At 36.7% G+C, this 23,845-nt stretch overlaps 1 protein-coding gene across 2 annotated transcripts in view; it reads right to left on the reverse strand.

The window, feature by feature from the left end:
• The window catches only part of UNC13C (unc-13 homolog C), a 622,127-nt gene that overhangs the window by 112,027 nt on the left and 486,255 nt on the right, over positions 1-23,845 (reverse strand). For both annotated transcript variants that reach the window (XM_061182103.1, XM_061182102.1), the window contains 3 exons: positions 12,846-12,972; positions 3,530-3,626; positions 2,734-2,877 (listed from right to left, as the gene is read on the reverse strand). In XM_061182103.1, coding sequence (XP_061038086.1) covers positions 2,734-2,877; positions 3,530-3,626; positions 12,846-12,972 — 368 coding nt within the window. The remainder of the gene's footprint in view (positions 1-2,733; positions 2,878-3,529; positions 3,627-12,845; positions 12,973-23,845) is intronic.

Below are 23,845 nucleotides of genomic sequence, written 5' to 3' on the forward strand. Positions count from 1 at the left end.
GCAAACCCAGATGGGCTTCCCATGGACCAACCCCCTTTTTCCTGCTTTTTGAGCCCCTGCTTGTGCCCTCCCTGTTCCTACACTCTGTCTCTAAAACAGCCAGTGACGTCTGTACAAATCAAAATTGACTCTGGTTCAGTCTGGACTCTTCCCCATTGCACTCATTTATTGCTAATTAAAATCCATCCTTACAACTTTAACTAGTATCTGGCTTTGTTTATTTCTGACAAAGGCTCCCCCATAGGGTCGCCCAACCAGTATCTGATGTTGGGTGAGCAGGAAGTAAATCTTTGTTGTGTTAAATCATACATTTTCTTGGTTTCCTTGTTACCTCAGCAAAACTATCCTACTACAGTTAATAAAGATGCTGCCTCCTACAAGAAGCCCTTTCCTAATCCACCTGTCAGTGAACCAGGCTTAAACTTTTCTAAGAGCCAGAGCCAATGACAGGGTCAGGCTCAAGCCTCCCATTCATAAAGGATCTCAAATTTAGACTTTTTGTGATATCGCAAATGAAGTAATCTACTCTTGTGTTGGTGTCTGTGGTTAAAAGCAGTGGCATGTTAAATGTATACATCCTTTAGGGGCTGAATTTTGTCCCTCAAAATTTATATGTTGAAACCCTAACTCTTAATATCTCAGAATACGACTGTATTTGGAGACAGGGACTTTCAAAAAGTGAGTTAGTTAAAATAAGGCCATTAGTGTGAGCCCTAATCCAACATGACTGGTGTCTTTATAAGAAGAGAAAATTTAGACACACATAGAAACACCAGGGGTGTAGCTACACAGAGGAAAGACTGTGTGAGGACACAGTAAGAAGATAGTCATCTGCAAGAAGCCCTGACAGCCCTCAGAAGAAAACAAACCTGCTGACACCTTGATCTTGGATTTATAGTTTCCAGAACTGTGAGAAAATTAATTTTTACTGTTTAGGCCACCATTCTGTGCTATTTTATTTATGGCAGCCCTAGCAAATTAATACTTCTTAAATATTATACAATTTCACTGAGTTTTGTCATGTCTTTATTTTTTAACATGATCTATATCTATATCTCTCTACCTATCTCTCTTTCTCTCTATCTATATAAATAGAGAGATATAGATATACACTAGGCCTTTTTCAACCTCTGAGATACCTTGATTATAGCATTTGACTTTTTCATAGTTGTTTATAGGTTTGGCCATCTCATTATAGGTTTTTTGAGGTCGGAGATTGTGCTTATTCATGACTACATCTCTCAAAGTGGCTAGTAAATTGTGCAAGTGAGGCAAAGAGTAAGCCCTTGTCAAATAAACAGCCAGCTGAAACCTTTGCCATCATCCAACCCATGAAGCCAGGCTTATCCTTAGGGCTGTCAGGCATAGGAGTGTGTAGGTCATTGCCCTACATCCCTACATTTGTCGTATCACTACCGTGATTCAAAATCTCCAAATATTCACTGTTTCTTAAATTGTTCAAAAGATTAAGTATAAACTTCTCAACCTGGGAAGCAGAGCTCTTCAAGATCTGGACCCATCCTCACTCTCCTAACATTCCCCACTACTTCTCCCAGAACAGATTTTTTTTTTTTCCTTTTTTTTCTTTTTTGCCAGAGGATTGTTTCTCCCTGCTCTTCACGTCACGCTCAGCTTTTCCTTTCCCTTTGTTCCTGCTATTCCCGTGGCTTACAATACTTTTCTAACTTCACCTTTTTTAGGCTGAATGAGCCCTGTTTTCCCAGGGAAACTGTATTTCAGCTCTCACAGTTTTCCTTCCGCTCATCTTACTGTGCACTCTACTGTGCTGGAGATTGAATTGTGTCCCTCTTCACGCCATCTTCCAATTAGTTCATGTCATGTGGTCTTGATTATTATATATATATATTTTTTTTGTTTGTTTGTTTGTTTGTTTTAACATTTGAAGGGCAGAGACAGCATTTTTTACTTCTTATATTTCCCCAGAAACTTTTGCAAAGTAGTAAGTACTTTGCAAGCCTTCTTATACAGTAAGAGGAGGAAGAGGTCTTCAGAGGAATCTGGTTGCTCAAAATCAATTTGCCAACTAAGAAAACTAAACTCATAAAAATCAAGGGACTTTGTGACCTTGATTGTGACCACCTAGAGGGGTGGGATAGGGAGGGTGGGAGGGAGACGCAAGAGGGAGAGGATATGGGGATATATGTATACGTATAGCTAATTCACTTTGTTATACAGCAGAAACTAACATAACATTGTAAAGCAATTATACTCCAATAAAGATGTTAAAAAAAAAAATCACGGGAACTGCTCAGACTCACACTACAGTTACTGGCTGATTTGAAGTTAGAACTCAGTTTTCATTACTCCAAGTTCAAATACTTTTTATCGTACTACAATGTACTACTGATTAAAAAAAAATACCTGCGATTTGAATATGAAATTCCAAGATTTATTTTCAGCTACAAAGCTGAAATAGAAATTAATTTGGCCACCTGTGGTAGTCTCATCAATTACAAATGACTGAGTCATTCATGTGAACAATAAATAGATTTTTTAAGATGATAAATCCATACTTAGGAAACAGGAAGGGTAAAAAGAGAGTCAGATGACAAACCTGAAACAGCCTATTTTTACTGGAATTAGAAAATTAAATTGGGGTAGTAGTCAGACAAGACTAATGCTACAAAACAACAGCATTTTTCAAATTCTGTGTAGGAAAATAACAACATGCCATAGTCCCAGCGAAGAAAGGATTCATTCCATTTAACCTACCTTTGCAAATCTTCTCATTAAGTGAGATAATGCTTCAGGATTGGGGCATTCCAGTTTCTTAATAATCTCAAAGCTCTGATTAAGCTGAGCAAAGACATCAACCACAGAGGAAGAAAACAGCGCGTGATCAGATGTCTGCTGGAACTGAGGGGAGAGAAGGTGAAACCATCCTCATAAGCATACATTAGAGGGACTGTGGAAGGAATCTTCATTATTTCACAAAAACAGCTCAATCTCCTATATCATGTACTTTCATTTCCCAGTAATAAAATGCTTGCTCATTTTAAAATCATCCATCTCCTTTTCTGGAAAGTGTAGCAAAACTAATATCATGAGGCAGGTTGCTATTAATTGGTTTCTCCATTACTGAATTGAGGGACTGGTTCTTTCAATTTCTCATTCCCCACAGGCATTAGGATGGTTTAGCAAGCCGACTGTGGCTCAAGACATTTGATTTGCTCCAGAGGGATTGGGAGAGTGTCTGTTCCTAATCCTGGAATCCTGGAAAGGTTCCAGAACAACAGGGGAGCTTTGTATAAGCCCACTGAACTTGTAGATTCAGACCAATTCAAGGAGTAAAGAATCTTGGGGCAAAAGGGTGATTGATTTTTTTTTAAAAGCGATTCCCTAGGGTTCTTATCAGCATTTAAAATTGTGTTTTAATTATATTTTGGTAATGAGAGGATTAAAATTAAACTTAATTAATAGCAATAAGCCTAACAACTCCCATTAGCTTGAAAGTGAGCAGTGTAAATGAATCTTGACAATAGGCAATCTGAAAGTCATTTAAACTCACTCCATCCTTTTTGTCTCTTCCCAGGGCTCCATGAAGGAACTCCATTGACACGTCTTCATTTTCATCTAGCCACTGCATGACAAAAGGTTCAAACCACCTGAAAAAAAATCAATAGTATTGCATACCATAAAAGATGTCATTTGCACATGACTAACAGTGAATACTGCTCTTTTCTTATCTGAGAGTAATTCAGGACCAAAAATCTCTTTTCATTCTCTTTTTCTAGTTCTGCTACCTTGGAGACCTCTAGTTTCACTTCTCAAACATATCCGCTTCTCAAAATTCCTTGGCAGTCCAGTGGTTAGGAGTCCAAGTGAGCTTCCACTACATGGGGTACAGGTTCATGGGTTCAATTCCTGATCGGGGAACTAAGGTCCCGCATGCAGTGCAGTGTACCATATACATGTATATATATATATATACACACACACACATATCTATATATACACACATATATGTGTATATATATATATATATATACATATATACACATATATGTGTGTATATATAGATATGTGTGTGTGTGTGTGTATATATATATGTGTGTATATATATATATATTCCCTTCTCTTTTACCTTCAATCTCTACCTTTCTCTTGGCCCTTCCAATGCTGCCTCAAATATGCTTAGTTCCCAATTCCCACTCTACAATTCCCTTTACAATTCAAAATCCTGTAAAATGTAGATCTTGTGTGCTATGTCCCCCACTGTGCCATTCTCTCATTTCTTAGGGCTTTACCATCTGGCTTTCATCTACACTGATTCAACTCCTGTAACTGATCCTGGGTGCTCACCTTTAACTTTTAGTGATCTGCAATCCACCAGTAGGTGGGTTTTGTGAATGGTCTAAGTTTCAAAGTTCTTTTTTCCGTATGGATGTACAGTTGTCTAGCACCATTTATTTAGAAGGTCATCCTTTCCCCCACTGCTTTGAGTTGGCATCTTTGATGCAAATCAGGTAACAGCAATGTGTGGATTTGTCTCTGGACTATTTTGTTTCATTGGTCTATTTGTCATGCACAACACCATACAATTAATAATTAACTTTTGAATAAGTCTTGATGACTGATAGTGCAGTTCTCCAACTTTTTTACTTCCTCTTCAAGATTGCTATGGCTAGTCTTAGCCCTTTGCATTTCTATGTATTACATATTTTTGAATGAACTTGTCAATCTGTACAAAAATAGCTGCGGGACTCCTTATGGGATTGCTTTGAATCTGTATGTCAATGTGGGGAGAACGACCTCCTTTACAGTAATGCATCTATTTAGGAATATTGTATATTTTTATTTAGTTCATCTGAAGTAATCCTCTCAGTAATATTTTATAGTTGCCTGAATAGAGGGCATGCACATCTTTCATCACATGTGTTTATCACGGTTTTAATGCCATTCAAACAGTATTGTTTATATGTAATTTTCTAACTGTGGCTATCACATAGAAATTCAATGAACTTACTACATTCACTTTTTAGATTCTATTAGTTTTCCTATACTTTCTTTTGAATTCTCTAGGTGTATAAATATGTCATATACACATATGGATAGCATCATTATATGCTTTTACAACCATTATACTTTTCTCTTTCTTGTCTTATTGTACTGCCTAGGGCTTCTAGCACAATGTTAAATAAAAGTGATGTTATCAGCTATCGGTCTTGTTCTTTTTTTAAAAATTTATTTTACTGAAGTATAGTTGATTTACAATGTTGTGTTAATTTCTACTGTACAGCAAAGTGATTCAGTTATACATATATATAATCAGTCATTCTTGATCTCAGGGGGAAGTTTTCAAAATTTTATCCATGAGAATGTTTGTACAGTTTTTTTCGAAGGGTGGGTCTTTTATTAGATTAAGAGAGTTCCCTTCTATTCCTAACTTGATCAGAGATTTTTATAATAAATTGATGTTCTATTTTACCTAATTATTGTTATATATTTAGTGTAATGATTATAGCGATTTTCTCCTTCATAATTTAAATGTGGTGATTTACATTCATTGCTTTTAAAATGTTTAACTAATCTCATATTCCAGGAATAAATTCCCCATGGTCATGTTATATTACTGTTTTTATAGACCACTGAATTCTATTGGCTAATATTTCATTTATTTTTTTAAACTATGGTCAGAGAGAAATTGGCCTGTAATTATTCTTACTTGTCATGTTCTCAATAGGTTTTAGTAGTGAGGATATGCTGACCTCAAAAAGGATTTGAGAAGTATTCCTGCCTTCTCTGGAACAGTTTGTGTAACATTGCTGATATTCTTTCTTAAACAGTTGGAAGAATTCCATTTGGAGCCATCTGGGCCTGGAGTTTTAATTGTGACATGATTTTTATTTAAGGATTCAAATTTTAAAATAGTTATAGACCCGCTCAGATTTTATCTTTTTTCCTATGCTAGCTTGATAAGTTTTCTTTTTAAAGGAATTTGTACATTTTGTCTAACTTTTAAATGTGCTACCATAAATACTCTCTTAATAATTTTTTATCTTTGTAGCATCGTTAGTGACATCTTTTCCTGATAATGGTAATTTGTGACATATCTTTTTTCACTGGCCTTACTAAGGTTTTTTTGGTTTTTATAGTCTTCTCAAAAACACGCTTGGCTTTTTAATTTCTCCTTAAATTTTCTACTTTATTTTTATTCCAGGTCATGTTGATTATTTTCTTTTTCTACTTTCTCTTGATTTGACTGGCTTTTAAACATTTCTTCTGATAACTTATATTACTGATTTTATAGCCTTTTTTCCTTTCTCTTTATAGAACTAGAGCTATAAATCTTCCTCTATTTACTGTTTTAGCTGTAATCCACAAGTTTTGACATGCCATATTTTATCACTTAGTTAAAAATATCATGTAATCTACACTGTGATTTGTTTTTTGACTTATGAATGATCTAGAGTATCTGCTTAATTTCCCTATCTGGTGACTTTCTAGTTATCTTCTTGGAGTTGATTTTTGGCTTAATTCCACAGTGGTCCAAGAACATACAGTATATGCTTCAATCTTTTAAAATTCATTATACTTGCTTTTTGGTCTATCAGATAGTCTATTTTGGTAAATGCACCATGTACATCTGATAACAATGTGTATTTTCTCATTGCTGGTTATAACTGTAGATAGGTAGTGTGTGTGTGTGTGTATGTGTGTAAACAATATCTATGAAAATTTGTGGAAACTCTGGGTGACCAGAAATAGATGGACAGATATCATGTTGTTGAAATGTCTTTTTTCTTAATGACATTTTTTGTCTGATTCTTCAATCAGTTTCTGAAAGATGTATAATCTCCAAATAGAATTGTAGATTTGATTTTTCATTTTACTTCTGACAGTTTTTGCTTTATATATTTTGCTGACATGTCATTTGATACATACAAATTTAGAAATGAAATATCTTTTTAAATTTTATTTTTGAAATATTTTAATTGAAGTATAGTTGATTTACAATGCTGTGTTATTTCCTGGTGTATAGCAAAGTGAGTCAGTTATGTATGTTATGGTTTCATATATATATATTCTATTTCATATTCTTTTCCATTATGGTTTGTTACAGGGTATTGAATATAGTTCCCTGTGCTACACAGTAGGACCTTGTTGTTTATCTATTTTATACATAGTAGTTTGTATCTACTAATCCCAGACTCCTAATTTATCCCTCCCTCCCCCTTCCCCATTGGTAACCATAACTTTGCTTTGTGTCTATGAGTGTTTGTTTTGTAAATAAGTTCATTTGTATCATATTTTAGAGTCTACATATAAGTGACATCATATGATATTTTTCTTTCTCTGTTTGACTTACTTCACTTAGTATGATAACCTCTAGGTCCATCCATGTTGCTGCAAATGGCAATATTTCATTCTTTTTATGGCTGAGTAGTATCCCACTGTATATATGTACCACATTTTCTTTATCCATTCATCTATCAATGGACATTTAGGCTGCTTCTATGACTTGCCTATTGTAAATAGTGTTGTTATGAACTTTGGGGTGCATGTATCTTTTCAAGTTAGAGTTTTCTCCGGATATATGCCCAGGAGTGGGATTGCTGGATCATATGGCAACTCTATTTTTAGTTTTTTAAGGAACCCCCATATTGTTTTCCATAGTGGCTGCACCAATTTACATTCCCACCAACAGTGAAGGAGGGTTCCCTTTTCTCCACACCCTCTCCAGCATTTGTTATTTGTAGACTTTTTGATGGTGGCCATTCTGACCAGTGTGAGGTGGTACCTCTTTGTCATTTTGGTTTGCATTTCTCTAATAATTAGCAATGTTGAGCATCTTCTCATGTGCCTGTTGCCCATCTGTATGTCTTCTTTGGGGAATTGTCTATTTAGGTCTTCTGCCTATTTATTTTTAAAGTTTGAACAAAAAGAAAAATGATATTTATTTATTTGTTCTGCCCATTTTTTGATTGGGTGGTTTGGTTTTTTTTACTGAGTTGTATGAACTGTTTTTATATTTTGGAATTTAACCCCTTGTTGGTCACATCATTTGCAAATATTTTCTTCCATCCCATAGGTTGTCTTTACATTTTGTTTATGGCTTCATTTGCTGTGCAAAAGCTTATAAGTTTGAGTAGGTCCCATTTGTTTATTTTTGCTTTTATTTCTATTGCCTTGGGAGACTGACCTAAGAAAATGTTGCTATGATTTACGTCAGAGAATGTTTTGCCTATGTTCTCCTCTAGGAGTTTTATGGTGTCATGTTTTATATTTAAGTCTTTAAGCCATTTTGAGTTTATTTTTGTGTATGGTGTGAGGGAGTGTTCTAACTTCATTGATTTACATGTAGCTGTCCGGCTTTCCCAACATCACTTCCTGAAGAGACTGTCTTTTCTCCATTGTATATATTCTTGCCTCCTTTGTCAAAGATTAATTGAGCGTAGATGTGTGGGTTTATTTCTGGACTCTCTATTCTGTTCCATTGATCCACATGTCTGTTTTTGTGCCAATACCATGATGTTTTGATTGCTGTAGCTTTGTAGTATTGTCTGAAGTCTAGGAGGGTTATGCCTCCAGCTTTGTTCTTTTTCCTCAGGATTGCTTTGGCAATTCGCGGGTCCTTCATGGTTCCATGTAAATTTTAGGGTAATAATTAGTTTTGTGAAAAATGTCATGGGTAATTTGATAGAGATCAAATTAAATCTGTAGGTTGCTTTGGGTAGTATGGCCATTTAACAATATTAATTCTTCCAATCCAAGAGCATGGGATATTTTTCCATTAGATATCTTTCCCATCTTTTTGTTGAATTGCTCCTTTAATCATCATGAAAAATTTCTCTCTCTCAAAGTATTTCTTATCTTAAAATCTATTTTGTCTAATATTAGGATAGCTGTGTAATTGTCTTTTCAATTTTTTTTTTAATCCTTTCACTTAACATTTCTAGACTCATGTTTTAGGTGAATAAATTGTAAGCAAGATATTTTGGGTTTTGCTATTTTATCTAGTAGGACAATACTTGTTGGCTAGAGTATTAATATATTTGCATTTAATGATTACACTTAATTTTCTGATACATTAAATTTTAAATCTATCATCTTGCTTCCCCCACCCTCAATTTCCTACTTGCTCTTCCCTCTTTTCACTCTTGTTTCTTGACTTTTACGTAATTTTGTTTTATCCTCCTCCCCTTCCCCATTATCTTATTGATGCATGGTATTATATTATACCTTAAGGGGTTACACTATAAATTATAATACACATCCACGACATATTCAAAGCTTTTTAAAATGAGTATTTTACACTTTTCAAACAAGTCAAGGATCTTGTATTTACTCAGTGTATCACTCTTCTACCTTTTCATGCTATTGCTGTCTTCTATTTTAAATTTATTTGTTTATTTATTATTTATTTTTGGCTGCATTGGGTGTTCATTGCTGTGCATGGGCCTTCTCTAGTGGTGGTCAGTGGGGGCTACTCTTCATTGTGGTGCATGGGCTTCTCATTGCGGTGGCTTCTCTTGTTGCAGAGCACAGGCTCTAGGCACTCAGGCTTCAGTAGTGGCTCATGGGCTCTAGAGCACAGGCTCAGTAGTTGCGGCGCACGGGCTTAGTTGCTCCGCAGCATACAGGATCTTCCCAGACCAGGGATTGAGCCTGTGTCGCCTGTATTGGCAGGCGGATTCTTAACCACTGCATCATCAGGGAAGTCCTAATCCTATGTATATTTTATTCTACAGATTTTAAAAATTTTATATAGTTAATGTGTTTATTTATTTTTTAATTTTTATTTTTTTAATGTACTCATTTGTTCACCTTCTTTAATGATTTTAATTCTTTACTATATTACTGTATTTTTATGTTGAGTCATTTTCCTTGTCTGAAGGCTTAGAGTATATTTTTGGTGAGAGTCTGCTGGAAATAAGTTCTCTCAACTTCTCAGTTATATAAATGTGTTTATTTTCCTTTATTTTTGAAGGCTATGTTTGACACTTGTAGAATTCTAAATTGTTTTCTTTCAGCACTTAAAAGGTATCATTGCACTGTATTCAGGTTTCAGTCACTTCTATTGAATAATCAGCCAACTGTTTTACTGCAGCTCTTTTGAAGGTAAAGTGTCTTCCCTTTCTTGACCCAGTACATTTAAAGATTTCTTCTTTTTGATTTTAAGCAGTTTTCTATGATGTACCTACAGGTAGTTTTCCTTGCATTTACCCTTCTTAGGATTTATAGAAATTCTTGAACTGTGGCTTCATGTTTTTCATCAGTTTTGCAAAATCCACATCTAGTGACTCTTCACACACTGCTCTAGTACTGTTTCTCTCTTCTCCTTTTCTGGAACTCAGGTCTTTGTACATTAGACCTTTTTATAATTTGTCCCATATATCCCTGTTCTATTTTTTCTATATTTTGTATTTTTTGTTTCTACGATTTTATATGAATATATTCTTCAAAAATATGTTCCAGTTATTTTAAACCCTCTTCTGCTATGTATATTCTGCCATTAGGTCCATCTATCACATTCCTAATTTCATCCTATTTCAGTTCTACAATGTCCATTTTATTCTTCTTATAGGTTCCATTTTTCTGTTGAAATTCTCCCATAATTTGAAGTACACATCAAACTCTATGTCTGATAAGACTAATATCTCTTTTTCTCTTGGATTCTAGTCATTTGGTCCTGTTGCCTGGCAGTCTTTAATCTTTTGTTAAATATTGTGCATTGTCTATGAAAAATTGTGGAACCTTTGGTTGATCATTTCCTCCAAAGTGGATTTGAATTTCTTCTTGTAGACAGAATGTAGGGAGATCACCACAATCTGGAAAAGACTGGGTTTTAGACTGGGCTATTTCCAGTTTGCCCTTATATTTAGGACAGAGTCCTTCAGGGATCTCACCCGAAAACCTGGGATGTTTATAATGTGTCTTCTTTCTTAGGAAGCCTTGCTTTCTAATTTTTATCTCCCCAGCATTGTGAGACTGCTGAAGTCTCTGCTTGGTTTTTAATCTCTTAGTGCCTGCTTTCTACTTGTTTATTTCTGCCTTACTCTCCACACATGGGCAGATTAAGAATCAGAGAATACCTCAAGGAGAAACTGCATGCAGCATGCTATACTTACTTCTCTGTAGTTCCCTTTATTCTAGGATGCTGGTCCCACAAGACAAAGCAGCCTTCAGAGTCTTGAACACCAATGTTTGTTTCTCTAGCCCAGGGAGATCACTATAAACTCGGGGTTACTGTTCTCTATTTGACCACCATGACTTATATGGCAAATTGGTAAATGCATGTAGATGGAGAGGACTGGAGAGAAACTGCAGCAAATACAGGGTTCACCTCAATGCATCTCTTTTCTCAGGGACCATAGCTTCTCAATCCCTGGTTGCCTCAATTGCTCTCTGATACTGTTTAATTTTATTTTGCTTTTATAGTTGGTCTTCAGTGAGCATGTTAGTCTGATTTAAGTTAGTGTAGTTTAGTTAGTCTACACAGAGCCAGAAGCAGAATTCTCTTAGCAAATAGCTCCCTTTTTCATTCCCCTATTCCCAGTCAATGATACTACCAATGCTTAGGCACATGTACTGCATGTTTAACTCTTCCTTCTTTCTTTTATCCTCATGTGTCTTTAGTTGACAAATTCTGTAAATTCTATCTTTGAAATTTCTCTCCCATACATCTTCATCCTTTACATTTTTACTACAATCACTCTATTATGTATATAAAATTTTTACTTCTCCCAGTATACAATTCTATCTTATAAGCTTCTATGAGAAAAGTTAAATAAATGGGCAGTTCTAATCTCATCACTACGTTACTCACTAACTTCTAAATCCCTTCCCTACCCCCCTCCATTCTCTACCTTTTCCAACCCCCACAATGCCTAATGAAAGTGGTAAAAGCTTCACAGTATTTATATAATCTAGTTCAAAACCACATTTCCTACATTACTTTCTACTAATTTTGTAAAGATACCCTGTACTCCACTGAAATGAAACTATTTCCCATGGACCATAGCCCATGTATTCCTTCCTCCATAATTATGCTCATAACTTTCCTTTCATTTTCTTGCCATAGCCAGAACAACAGTTCAAAGTCTGTATCAAATGCTACCCCATCCATAAATACTGTGTAGAGTCACTGAAATGGGGTAATATCTCTCTTCTGTGAGACCCCATTGCACTTTGCTCATATTACTTGAATTAGTAATTATTTCAATTTGCCTTGCTTTAGCAGGATTTTTGTTCTTACACTATCTCCTTGAGTATAAGCTCCTTTCAAGGTGAGGCCTTTATTTTATTCACTATTGTCCTACAATACTTGGCATAGTGCCTAGAATTTGGAAGCCCTCCCTCAACAGAATAAAACAGAATTCTGACAAATATAAAATGCAGAGTATTATAAATCTGTGTGATTACAGTTGTATCTGATAGATTCATGTTTCTGAAAATGTTACCTGTTTAATAATGACTTCTATTTTAGAAATATAAATATCTAAGACATTTTTAGGTTTGAAATAAAGACTAATTTGGATTATATAGATCAATACACAAGCACCCCTCATTTTCCCAACAAAATTTGAGTTCAAGCACTTTTACAAGAAATAATTTCATCATGTGAGCCATTGTGTATTATGTATTATGTATTTCTTTCTCTTTGAGTTGAATATCCAAGTAAGTCATACTTGAAAAATGCAACACAATTCAATTAAATATGGTTCCCAAAGGTATGCAAATCATTTAATGTTAATTTTATGACAGAAATGTCAGCATTCAAATGAAGATTATGTGAAGAGATTTTAGGGCTGCATAATTCAGGTTTAATTTTACAGGACTATGAATTGAGAATAAAGTTGGAGGTGAAAATCACTACTTACAAGGAATATTCAGGAACGGCATCCTTGAAGGCAGGAAGTTCTCGCACATATTCATTATAAAACCATTTCACTTTGAAATGCAAATTCATATAATCTGTGCTCTTGCATAACCGCTGCTTTTCATGTTCTGTAACGGATAAAGTCAAATATTTAATAAAGTTTGGTTTGCCAACAGTGCTGTGTTCCAATCTACTTTTATTATTTGTATTCCAAAAAGGAAAAAAATAACATATCTGAGGTTAAAACAAATTGAATTGCTAAAGACAGACCTGAAAGTTTACAAAATGCAAAAATCATCTGTTAGGTCCTATGTAGAATAGCTCAGGCAGTAATGAGAAATGACTTGAATGCTCTAATGTGCGTTCCTGAAAAAGGTGAGAATTCTGGTGAGTTAAAGAGTGATAATGTATCACTATTTTTCTATTTATCTGCAAGCTTTCACATTTTGACTACTTTTAGCATTATGCAAAGTGCCCGAAAGAATGAAAACTTGTAAGCATGAATAAAACATGAATCAAACTAGGAGGCATAATCCCTGATTAATACTGGAAATGTGAATGAGTAGACTGCATTTTTGGCCTGGATATTTAATACTTAGAGAATTAAGGAGAAGAAAGATATTTAACTTCTAAGCCAGCTGATTTCTTCTTCACCTTTTAAGTTCAGCAAAAATTATTTTGTACGCTGTGACTTTTTTTTGACATTTATTTAGCAGGATTTTCTTTTTTTAAATTTTTATTGGAGTATAGTTGATTTACAATGTTGTGTTAGCTTCAGGTGTACAGCAAAATGAATCAGCTATATATATATATATATATATATATATATATACATATATATATATGTGTGTGTGTGTATCTCCACTCTTTTAGATTCTTTTCCCATATGGCAGGATTTTCTAATATGCAACTTTTTTTCTCTCTCTTGCTCAAAAAGTGTAGCTTAAAACTGTTACTTTGATCTGAACATACAGTACTGCGGAATAGAGACAAAAATAATGTTACTGAACACATTTATCTCTGCTCAATATTAATATGTTGGCCAATTCTGGCTCAAAGTATAGACACAACCAAACCCCAAATATCCCTAACTATATGTAGGTTGAAAGTGTCCTCTGAGAAGTTCTGGTTGAGGTCTGTGAATCTCCTTCAAGCTAAGTGCTTTAATTTATAATAGGAACGCCCTTTACTTAATATTCCAGGCTGAAAACACTAACTGAAGCAATTAGATTGTTATAAAGTAATTGAGGTCATCCCTGCTTTTCAAAACCTTACTATAAAGGGACTTAAATCCCAATAATAAACACAAGAGGTAACACAACCCCAAATCGAACATTTTCAAATTATCTAAGCAATGATTAATTCAAGACAATTTGTAGAACAAAGAAAGAGGCAGAGACAGAGAGAAAACACATCTATACACAGAAACAAGAGTAATATACTAGTACCTATAGACCAAACTCCCAGACAAAATTATGAACTAGGTGACTGGCAGCCACTGTGCAAGGATGGGACTGGCAACCAACAGGACTGGGAGCCAGCCATGCCTACCAGACTGCCCCCAGTAGTCTACCCTCCACAACAGAAGGATCCACACACATAGGGGCACCCCTAGAGCATACAGCTCTGGTAACCAGTGGGGAGTGGGCTGCTGAGACACATAGGACATCTCCTACAAAAGGCCACTTCTCCAAGGTCAGGAAACATAATCAACCTACCAGATACATAGAAATAAAAACAGCAAATTTGACAAAATGAGGTGACAGAGAAACATCGTCCAAACAAAGGAACAAGATAAAACCCCAGAAAAAGAATTAAGTGAAATGGAGATAAGCCGTCTATCTGAGAAAGAGTTCAAGGTAATGATTGTAAAGATGATCAAAGAACTCAGGAGAAGAATGGAAGAACAGAGTTATTAGTATGTAAATATTATTATTACTATGATTTATGTCATAGAATGTTCTACCTATGTTTTCTTCTAGTTTTATGCTTTCCAGTCTTACATTTAGGTCTTTAATCCAGAAGTTAAAATAGTTTAACAGAGATGAAGAATACAATAACTAAATGAAAAATACACTGCTAGGACTCGACAGTAGGTTAAATGATACAGAGGAACGGATCAGTGAGTTGGAAGACAGAACAGTGGAAATTACCAAAGCTGAACAGAAAAAAGAAAAAAAGAATAAAAAGAAATGAGGAAAGTTTAATAAATCTCTGGAATAACATCAAATATTCTAACACTCACATTACAGAGGTCCCAGAAGGAGAAGAGAGAGAAAGGGGCAGAGAACATATGTGAAGATATAATAGCTGAAAACTTCCCTAACCTAGAAAAGGAAGCAGACCTCAAAGTGCAGGAAACACAGAGTCCCAAACAGGATCTACCCAAAGAGGACCACCCCAAGACACATTGTAATTAAAATGGCAAAAATTGAATATAGGAGAGAATATTAAAAGCAGCAAGGGAAAAGAAACCAGGGAACTCCCGTAAGGCTATCAGCTGACTTTTAAGCAGAAACTAAAGTGATGAAAGAGAAAAAACTACAACCAAGGATACTCTATCAGGCAAGGCTTTCATTTAGATTTGATGGAGAAGTCAGAAGTTTAACAGGTAAGCAAAAGCTAAAAGAGTTCAGCACCACCAAACCAGCTGTACAAGAAATGTTAAAGGGACTTCTATAAGTGAAAAAGAAAAGGCCACAACAAAAAACATGAAAATTACAGAAAGAAAAATCTCCTCGGTAAAGGCAAGTATCCAGTAAAGGTAAGTATCCAGTAAAGGTAGTAAATCAACCATGTACAAAGCTAGTAGGAAGGTTAAAAAACAAAAGTAGTAAAATCATCTATATCCACAATAATCAGTAAAGGGAAAACTAGACAGATACATGTAGAAGAATGAAATTAGAACCTTTTCTCACACTATATATAAAAATAAACTCAAAATGGATTAAAGACCTAAATGTAAGACTGGAAAGCATAAAACTAGAAGAAAACATAGGTAGAACATTCTATGACATAAATCATAGTAATAATTTTTTTGGATCTGTCTCGCAGCCAAAGGAAACAAAAGCAAAAATTTAAAAATGAGACCTGATTAAACTTAAAAGCTTTTGCACAGCAAAGGAAACCATCAACAAAAATGCTAAAACCTACTGAATGGGAGAAAATATTTGCAAATGGTATGACTGATAAGGGGTTAATATCCAAAATATATAAACAACTCATACAACTCAACATCAAAAAACCCCCAATTTGATTAAAAAAACTGGGCAGAGGATGTGAATAGACAGTTTTCCAAAGAAGACAGACATGGCAACAGGCACAGGAAAAGACGCTCAACATCACTAATCATAAGATAAATGTAAATCAAAACCACGGTGATGTATCACCTCACACCTGTCAAAATGGCTATGTTCAAAAAGGTCATAAATAACAAATGTTGTCAAGGATGTGGAGTAAAGGGAACCCTAGTACATTGTTTGTGGTAATGTAAATTGGTGCAGCTACTGTGGAAACAGAATGGAGTTTCCTCAAAAAACTACAAATCGAACTACCATATGATCCAGCAATTCCACTCCTGGGTATACATTCAAAGAAAATGAAAACAGTAATTTGAAAAGATACATGCAGACCCGTATTCACAACAGCATTATTTACAATTGCCAAGATATGCCAACAACCTAAGTGCTTATCAACAGAAGAATGGATAACGAAGATGTGGTGTATATACACACACACACACACACACACACACACACACACACACAATGGAATATTACTCAGCCATAAAAAAGAATGAAATCTTGCCATTTGCAAGAACATGGACCTGGAACATATTATGCTTAGGGAAATAAATCTGAAGGAAAAAGACAAATACCATATGTTATCACTTATAGGTGAAATCTAAAAAATAAAACAAATGAATGAATACAACAAAGAAGCAACAGACTCACAGGAAGAGCAAACTAGTGGTTAAGATGGGGAGATGGAAGGTGGAGGGGCAAGAAAGGGGTAGGGGATTAAGAAGTACAAACTACTATATATAAAATTAATAAGCCACAGGATGTATTATACAGCACAGGGAATATAGCCAATATTTTATAAAAACTATAAATGGAATATAATCTATAAAAATTTTGAATCACTATGTTGTACACCTGAGACTAATATAATACTGTAAATCAACTATATCTCAATTTTAAAAAAAAGAGTGCATGTAAACTGAGATTGGACAGAAAATATGTAACCTCAGAGAAGAAAAAAAAGGCTGAAAAGAAATTTTTAAAAGTTGAAAGATATGCTTAAATATTTTAAAACAGGAAAAAATTAAAGACAACAGACATCATGTGACTTGGGAAATGTATTATTTGGTGCCACTGTAAATAGAACACAAGATATGTGAAATATTTTATTATAATGGCATAATTAGTCATTTTGCTGAAATAAAGGTGAAAATATACATTTCTGAAAGAAAAATATAATTTATGACTTATTTGTATCTTCACTGGAAAACACAAACATTGCCTCTTAGGCCACCAAAATATGCATATTGATAATTCAATTGTTATCTTTGATATTTTGCCAACTTTCAGAATATTAAAAAATAACTGGTCCAAATTTTTTTATTGTATCAATATGAAAGTAAGTTTATTTTTTTTCTTTTATAAAAAAAATTTATTTTATTTTTGGCTGCGTTGGGTCTTCACTGCTGCGTGCGGGCTTTCTCTAGTTGTGGCGAGTGGGGGCTACTCTTCATTGTGGTGTGCGGGCTTCTCATTGCGGTGGCTTCTCTTGTTGCAGAGCACGGGCTCTAGGTGCACAGGCTCAGTAGTTGTGGCTCACGGGTTCTAGAGTGCAGGCTCAGTAGTTGTGGTGCACAGGCTTAGTTGCTCCGCGGCATGTGGGATCTTCCCAGACCAGGGCTCAAACCCGTGTCCCCTGCATTGGCAGGTGGATTCTTAACCACTGCACCACCAGGGAAGCCCGAAAGTAAGTTGACTTTTTGAGGTAAGACGATAGAACACATTTCATTTAAAAGTTTATTAGCTTGATTTAGAAATGATAAATATTTAGGTCTATGCTATGTGGACATCCATTTATGCTCTTGTCTTTGCAAGTGTTAGAGGTGAGAGCCTGGAAATGTATTACTTCTTCTAAGAGTTTTTGCACATTATCAGAATCCTGAAGGGAAGGGTAACCCAGTTCCACGTAATAACAAAAATGTTTACTGAGTGTGTAGCTTGTGCCAGGTCACATGGGAGGCACTAGAGAGATAAAGATGAAGCACCCATATGCACAGAGCTTAGGGAAGAAGGGTGACATGTAACAGGGAATTTAATATAGTATGGCAAGTGCCGTGATTTGATATGCACAGGAGGATGTGGTCTCTTGGAGGAGATGAATTTAGCCCAATTTTACGTTTTAGGTGAACAATTAAACACAGAAATTATTTGCTGTTAGTGGTTCAGTGCACAAAGAGGAATTTGAGCCAGATGATACGTATTATATAAAACAAAACTTCATATAAGGAATGGTATTTAATATATATGTGTCTCCTTTGCAAAATTTTATAACTATGGTTCCAATTAAGGCTTTGGGCTTTTTCCTCTTTCTACTCATGTTCTGGTAGCAAGTTTGGGTGAACCCTATGTTGTGTCATAAAAGGAAAAGGTTTGCCAATCTCTGCCCCTTACAATGAAGTTGCCTCTGTACTTCGGAGAGTAAGTAAAAGCCAGCTGTGGGCAGTCCCCAGTCAGATTTCTAGACAAGACCTGCAGTTTATTTGCTTAACCACTTACACTTCACTTCTCCATAAATGCAGCAGTCTTGCCTTCTTCCCTATTTGGGCAATCTGCTCAGAGCTTACAGCCCTCCCCAAACACACTCTCCTGGACTCTGCAAGGTCTCTGCCCTCCTACATTCCCCTCATTCCTGCTGTTCCCACATTTCCAGGAAAGGAACACTTTTATTTGTCTAATGTTCTGTAGCCACACTGTAGGTAGGCCCCCCAACTCTTCTTCCCCACCTACCAAGTCTCTCCTACTGAGGATAAACACACGAAAGGAGAAAAGAAGGAGACCAATTATCTTTTAAAAAGATGAAATCTTATTTTGCTCTAGTCTGGAGACCATCTTTTCTAGTTCCTAAGAATGTATGTGATATGATAACTCAAATTATCAGGGTTTTAGTACCCACCTCTGCTAAAAAACAAACAAACAAAAAACAAACCTTATAAGAATTACTAATAGTTTTCTCCTTAAAGAATTGCTTTCGAGGAGAAGACCTTCAAGATGGCGGAAGAGTAAGACGTGGAGATCACCTTCCTCCTGACAAATACATCAGAAATACATCTACATGTGGAACAACTCCTACAGAACACCTACTGAATGCTGGCCAAAGACCTCAGACTTCCCAAAAGGCAAGAAACTCCCCACGTACTTGGGTAGGGCAAAAGAAAAAAGAAAAAAACAGAGACAAAAGAATAGGGACGGGACCTGCATCTCTGGGAGGGAGCCGTGAAGGAGGAAAGGTTTCCACACACTAGGAAGCCCCTTCACGGGCGGAGACGTGGGTGGTGGGGGGGAAGCTTCAGAGCCACAGAGGAGAGCGCAGCCACAGGGGTGCAGAGGGCAAAGCGGAGAGATTCCCGCACAGAGGATCGGTGCTGATCAGCACTCACCAGCCTGAGAGGCTTCTCTGCTCACCGGCCGGGGTGGGTGGGGGCTGGGGGCTGGGAGCTGAGGCTCAGGCTTCTTCGGAGGTCAGATCCCAAGGAGAGGACTGGGGTTGGCTGCGTGAACACAGCCTGAAGGGGGCTAGTGCGCCACAGCTAGCCGGGAGGGAATCCGGGAAAAAGTCTGGACTTGCCTAAGAGGCAAGCGGCCATTGTTTCAGGGTGCACGAGGAGAGGGGATTCAGCTCACCGCCTAAAAGAGCTCCAGAGACAGGTGTGAGCGGCGGCTATCAGCACAGACACCAGAGACGGGCATGAGACGCTAAGGCTGCTGCTGCAGCCACCAAGAAGCCTGTGTCCAAGCACAGGTCACTCTCCACACCTCCCCTCCCAGGAGTCTGTGCAGCCTGCCACTGCCAGGGTCCTGTGATCCAAGGACAACTTCCCCGGGGGGGGGGCGGACAGACAGCATGCCTCAGGCTGTTGCAACTTTACGCCAGCCTCTGTGGCAGCAGTCTCTCTCGGCATTCCATACCTCTCCCTCCCCCCACCCCCCACCCCAGGCCTGAGTGAGCCAGAGCCCCCTAATCAGCTGCTACTTTAAATCTGTCCTGTCTGAACAAAGCACAGATGCCCTCAGGCAACCTACACCCAGAGGCAGGGCCAAATCCAAAACAGAACCTCAGGAGCAGTGCAAACAAAGAAGAGAAAGGGAAATTTCTCCCAGCAGCCTCAGGCACAGTGGATTAAATCTCCAAAATCAACTTGATATACCCTGCATCTTAGAATAACTGAATACACAAAGAATCATCCCAAAATTGAGGTGGTGGACTTTGGAAGCAATGATATATACATATATATGTTTTCTTTTTCTCTTTTTGTGAGTGTGTATGTGTATGCTTCTTTCTGTGATTTTGTCTGTATAGCTTTGCTTTTACCATTTGGCTTAGGGTTCTGTCGTTTTTGTTTTTTTTTTTTTTACTATAGTTTTTAGCACTTGTTATCATTGGTGGATTTGTTTTTCAGTTTGGTTGCTCTCTTCTGTCTTTCTTCCTTTTTTTTTCTTTTTTTATTACTTTTTAATTTTTAATAATTTATTTTAATAAATTTACTTTTTATTTTATTTTTTTCTTTCTTTTTTTCTCCCTTTTCATCTGAGCCGTGTGGCTGACAGGGTCTTGGAACTCAGGCTGGGTGTCAGGACACATGCCTCTGAGGTGGGAGAGGCAAGTTCAGGACATTGGTCCACTAGAGACCTCCTGGCTCCATGTAATATCAAATGGTAAAAGCTCTCCCAGAGATCTCCATCTCAACGCTAAGACCCAGCTCCACTCAATGACCAGCAAGCTACAGTGGTGGACACCATATACCAAACAACTAGCAAGACAGGAACACAACCCCACCCATTAGCAGAGAGGCTGCCTAAAATCATAATAAGGTCACAGACACCCCAAGACACACCACCGGACACAGACCTGCCCATCAGAAAGACAAGATCCAGCCTCATTCACCAGAACACAGGCACCAGTCCTCTCCATCAGGAAGCCTACACAACCCACTGAAACAACCTTAGGTACTGGGGGCAGACACCAAAAAGAACAGGAACTATGAACCTGCAGCCTGTGAAAAGGAGACCCCAAACACAGTAAGTTAAGCAAAATGAGAAGACAGAGAAACACACAGCAGGTGAAGGAGAAAGGTAAAAACGCACCAGACCAAACAGATGAAGATGAAATAGGCAGTCTATCTGAAAAAGAATTCAGAGCAATGATAGTAAACATGATCCAAAGCTTGGAAATAGAATGGAGGAAATTCAAAAAACGTTTTACAAGAACCTAGGAGAAGTAAAGAGCAAACAAAAAAAGATAAACAACAAAATAAATGAAATGAAAAATTCTCTAGAAGGAATCAATAGCAGAATAACAGGCAGAAGAGCAGATAAGTGACCTGAAAGACAGAATAGAGGAAATAACTACTGCAGAGCAGAAAAAAGAAAAAAGAATGAAAAGAATTGAGGACAGTCTTAAAGACTTCTGGGACAACGTTAAACGCAGGAACATCAGAATTATAGGGGTCTCAGAGGAAGAAGAGATAAAGAAAGGGACTGAGAAAATATTTGAAGAGATTATACTTGAAAACTTCCCTAATATGGGAAAGGAAATAGTCAATCAAGTCCAGGAAGCGCAGAGAGTCCCATAAAGGATAAATCCAAGGAGAAACACACCAAGACACATATTAAACAAACTATCAAAAATTAAGTAGAAAGAAAAAATATTAAAAGCAGCAAGGGAAAAACAACAAACAACATACAAGAGAATCTCCATAAGGTTAACAGCTGATCTTTCAGCAGAAACTCTGCAAGCCAGAAGGGAGTGGCAGGACATATTTAAAGGGATGAAAGGGAAAAACCTACAACCAAGATTACTCTACCCAGCAAGGATCTCATTCAGATTCGATGGAGAAATTAAAACCTTTACAGACAGGCAAAAGCTAAGACAATTCAGCACCACCAAACCAGCTTTACAACAAATGCTAAAGGAACTTCTCTAGACAGGAAATACAAAAGAAGGAAATGACCTACAATAACAAACCCAAAACAATTAAGGAAATGGAAATAGGAACATACATATTGATAATTACCTTAAATGTAAATGGATTAAATGCTAAAACCCAAAGACATAGACTGGCTGAATGGATACAAAAACAAGACCCATATATATGCAGTCTAAAGACATGCACTTCAGACCTAGGGACACATACAGACTGAAAGTGAGGGGGTGGAAAAAGGTATTCCATGCAAATGGAAATCAAAAGAAAGCTGGAGTAGCAATTCTCATATCAGACAAAATAGACTTTAAAATAAAGACTATTACAAGAGACAAAGAAGGACACTACATAATGATCAAGGGATCAATCCAAGAAGAAGATGTAACAATTGTGAATATTTATGCACCTAACATAGGAGCACCTCAATACATAAGGCAAACGCTAACAGCCATAAAAGGGGAAACTGACATAACACAATCACAGTAGGGGACTTTAACACCCCACTTTCACCAATGGACAGATCATGCAAAATGAAAATAAATAAGGAAACATAAGCTTTAAATGATACATTAAACAAGATGGACTTAATTGATATTTATAGGACATTCCATCCCAAAACAACAGAATACGGGCTTCCCTGGTGGTGCAGTGGTTAAGAATCCGTCTGCCAATGCAGGGGACACAGGTGCAAGCCCTGGTCCAGGAAGATCCCACATGCCATAGAGCAACTAAGCCTGTGCACCACAACTACTGAGCCTGCACTCTAGAGCCGGCATGCCACAACTACTGAGCCCATGTGCCACAACTACTGAAGCCTGCGTGCCTAAAGTCCATGCTCTGCAATAAGAGAAGCCATCACAATTAGAAGCCTGCGCATCACAGTGAAGAGTAGCCCCGACTAGCTGCAACAAGAGAAAGCCTGCATGCAGCAATGAAGACCCAATGCAGCCAAAAAAACCGAAAACAAAAACAAAAAACAAACAAAACAACAGAACACACTTACTTCTCAAGTGCTCATGGAACATTCTCCAGGACAGATCATATCTTGCGTCACAAATCAAGCCTTGGTAAATTTAAGAAAATTGAAATCGTATCAAGTATCTTTTCCAGCCACAACACTATGAGAACACATATCAATTACAGGAAAAAATCTGTAAAAAATACAAACACATGGAGGCTAAACAATACACTACTAAATAACCAAGAGACCACTGAAGAAATCAAAGAGCAAATCAAAAAATACCTGGAAGCAAATGACAATGAAAATACGAAGACTGACAGCCTATGGGATGTAGCAAAAGCAGTTTTAAGAGGGAAGTTTATAGCAATACAATCCTACCTCAAGAAACAAGAAACATCTCAAATAAACAACCTAATCTTACACCTAAAGCAAGTAGAGAAAGAAGAACAGAAAAACCCCAAAGTTAGCAGAAGGAAAGAAATTACAAAGATCAGAGAAGAAATAAATGAAAAAGAAATAAAGGAAATAATAGCAAAGATCAATAAAACTAAAAGCTGGTTCTTTGAGATGATAAACAAAATGGATAAACCATTAGCCAGACTCATCAAGAAAAAAATGGAGAAGACTCAAATCAATAGAACTAGAAATGAAAAAGGAGAAGTAACAACTGACACTGCAGAAATACAAAGGATCATGAGAGATTACTACAGCAACTATATGCCAATAAAATGGACAACCTGGAAAAAAATGGACAAATTCTTAGAAAAGCACAAACTTCCGAGACTGAACCAGGAAGAAATAGAAAATGTAAACAGGCCAA

Source organism: Eubalaena glacialis, chromosome 2 (genome assembly GCF_028564815.1).
Source record: "Eubalaena glacialis isolate mEubGla1 chromosome 2, mEubGla1.1.hap2.+ XY, whole genome shotgun sequence".
Taxonomy (NCBI): Eukaryota; Metazoa; Chordata; class Mammalia; order Artiodactyla; family Balaenidae; genus Eubalaena; species Eubalaena glacialis.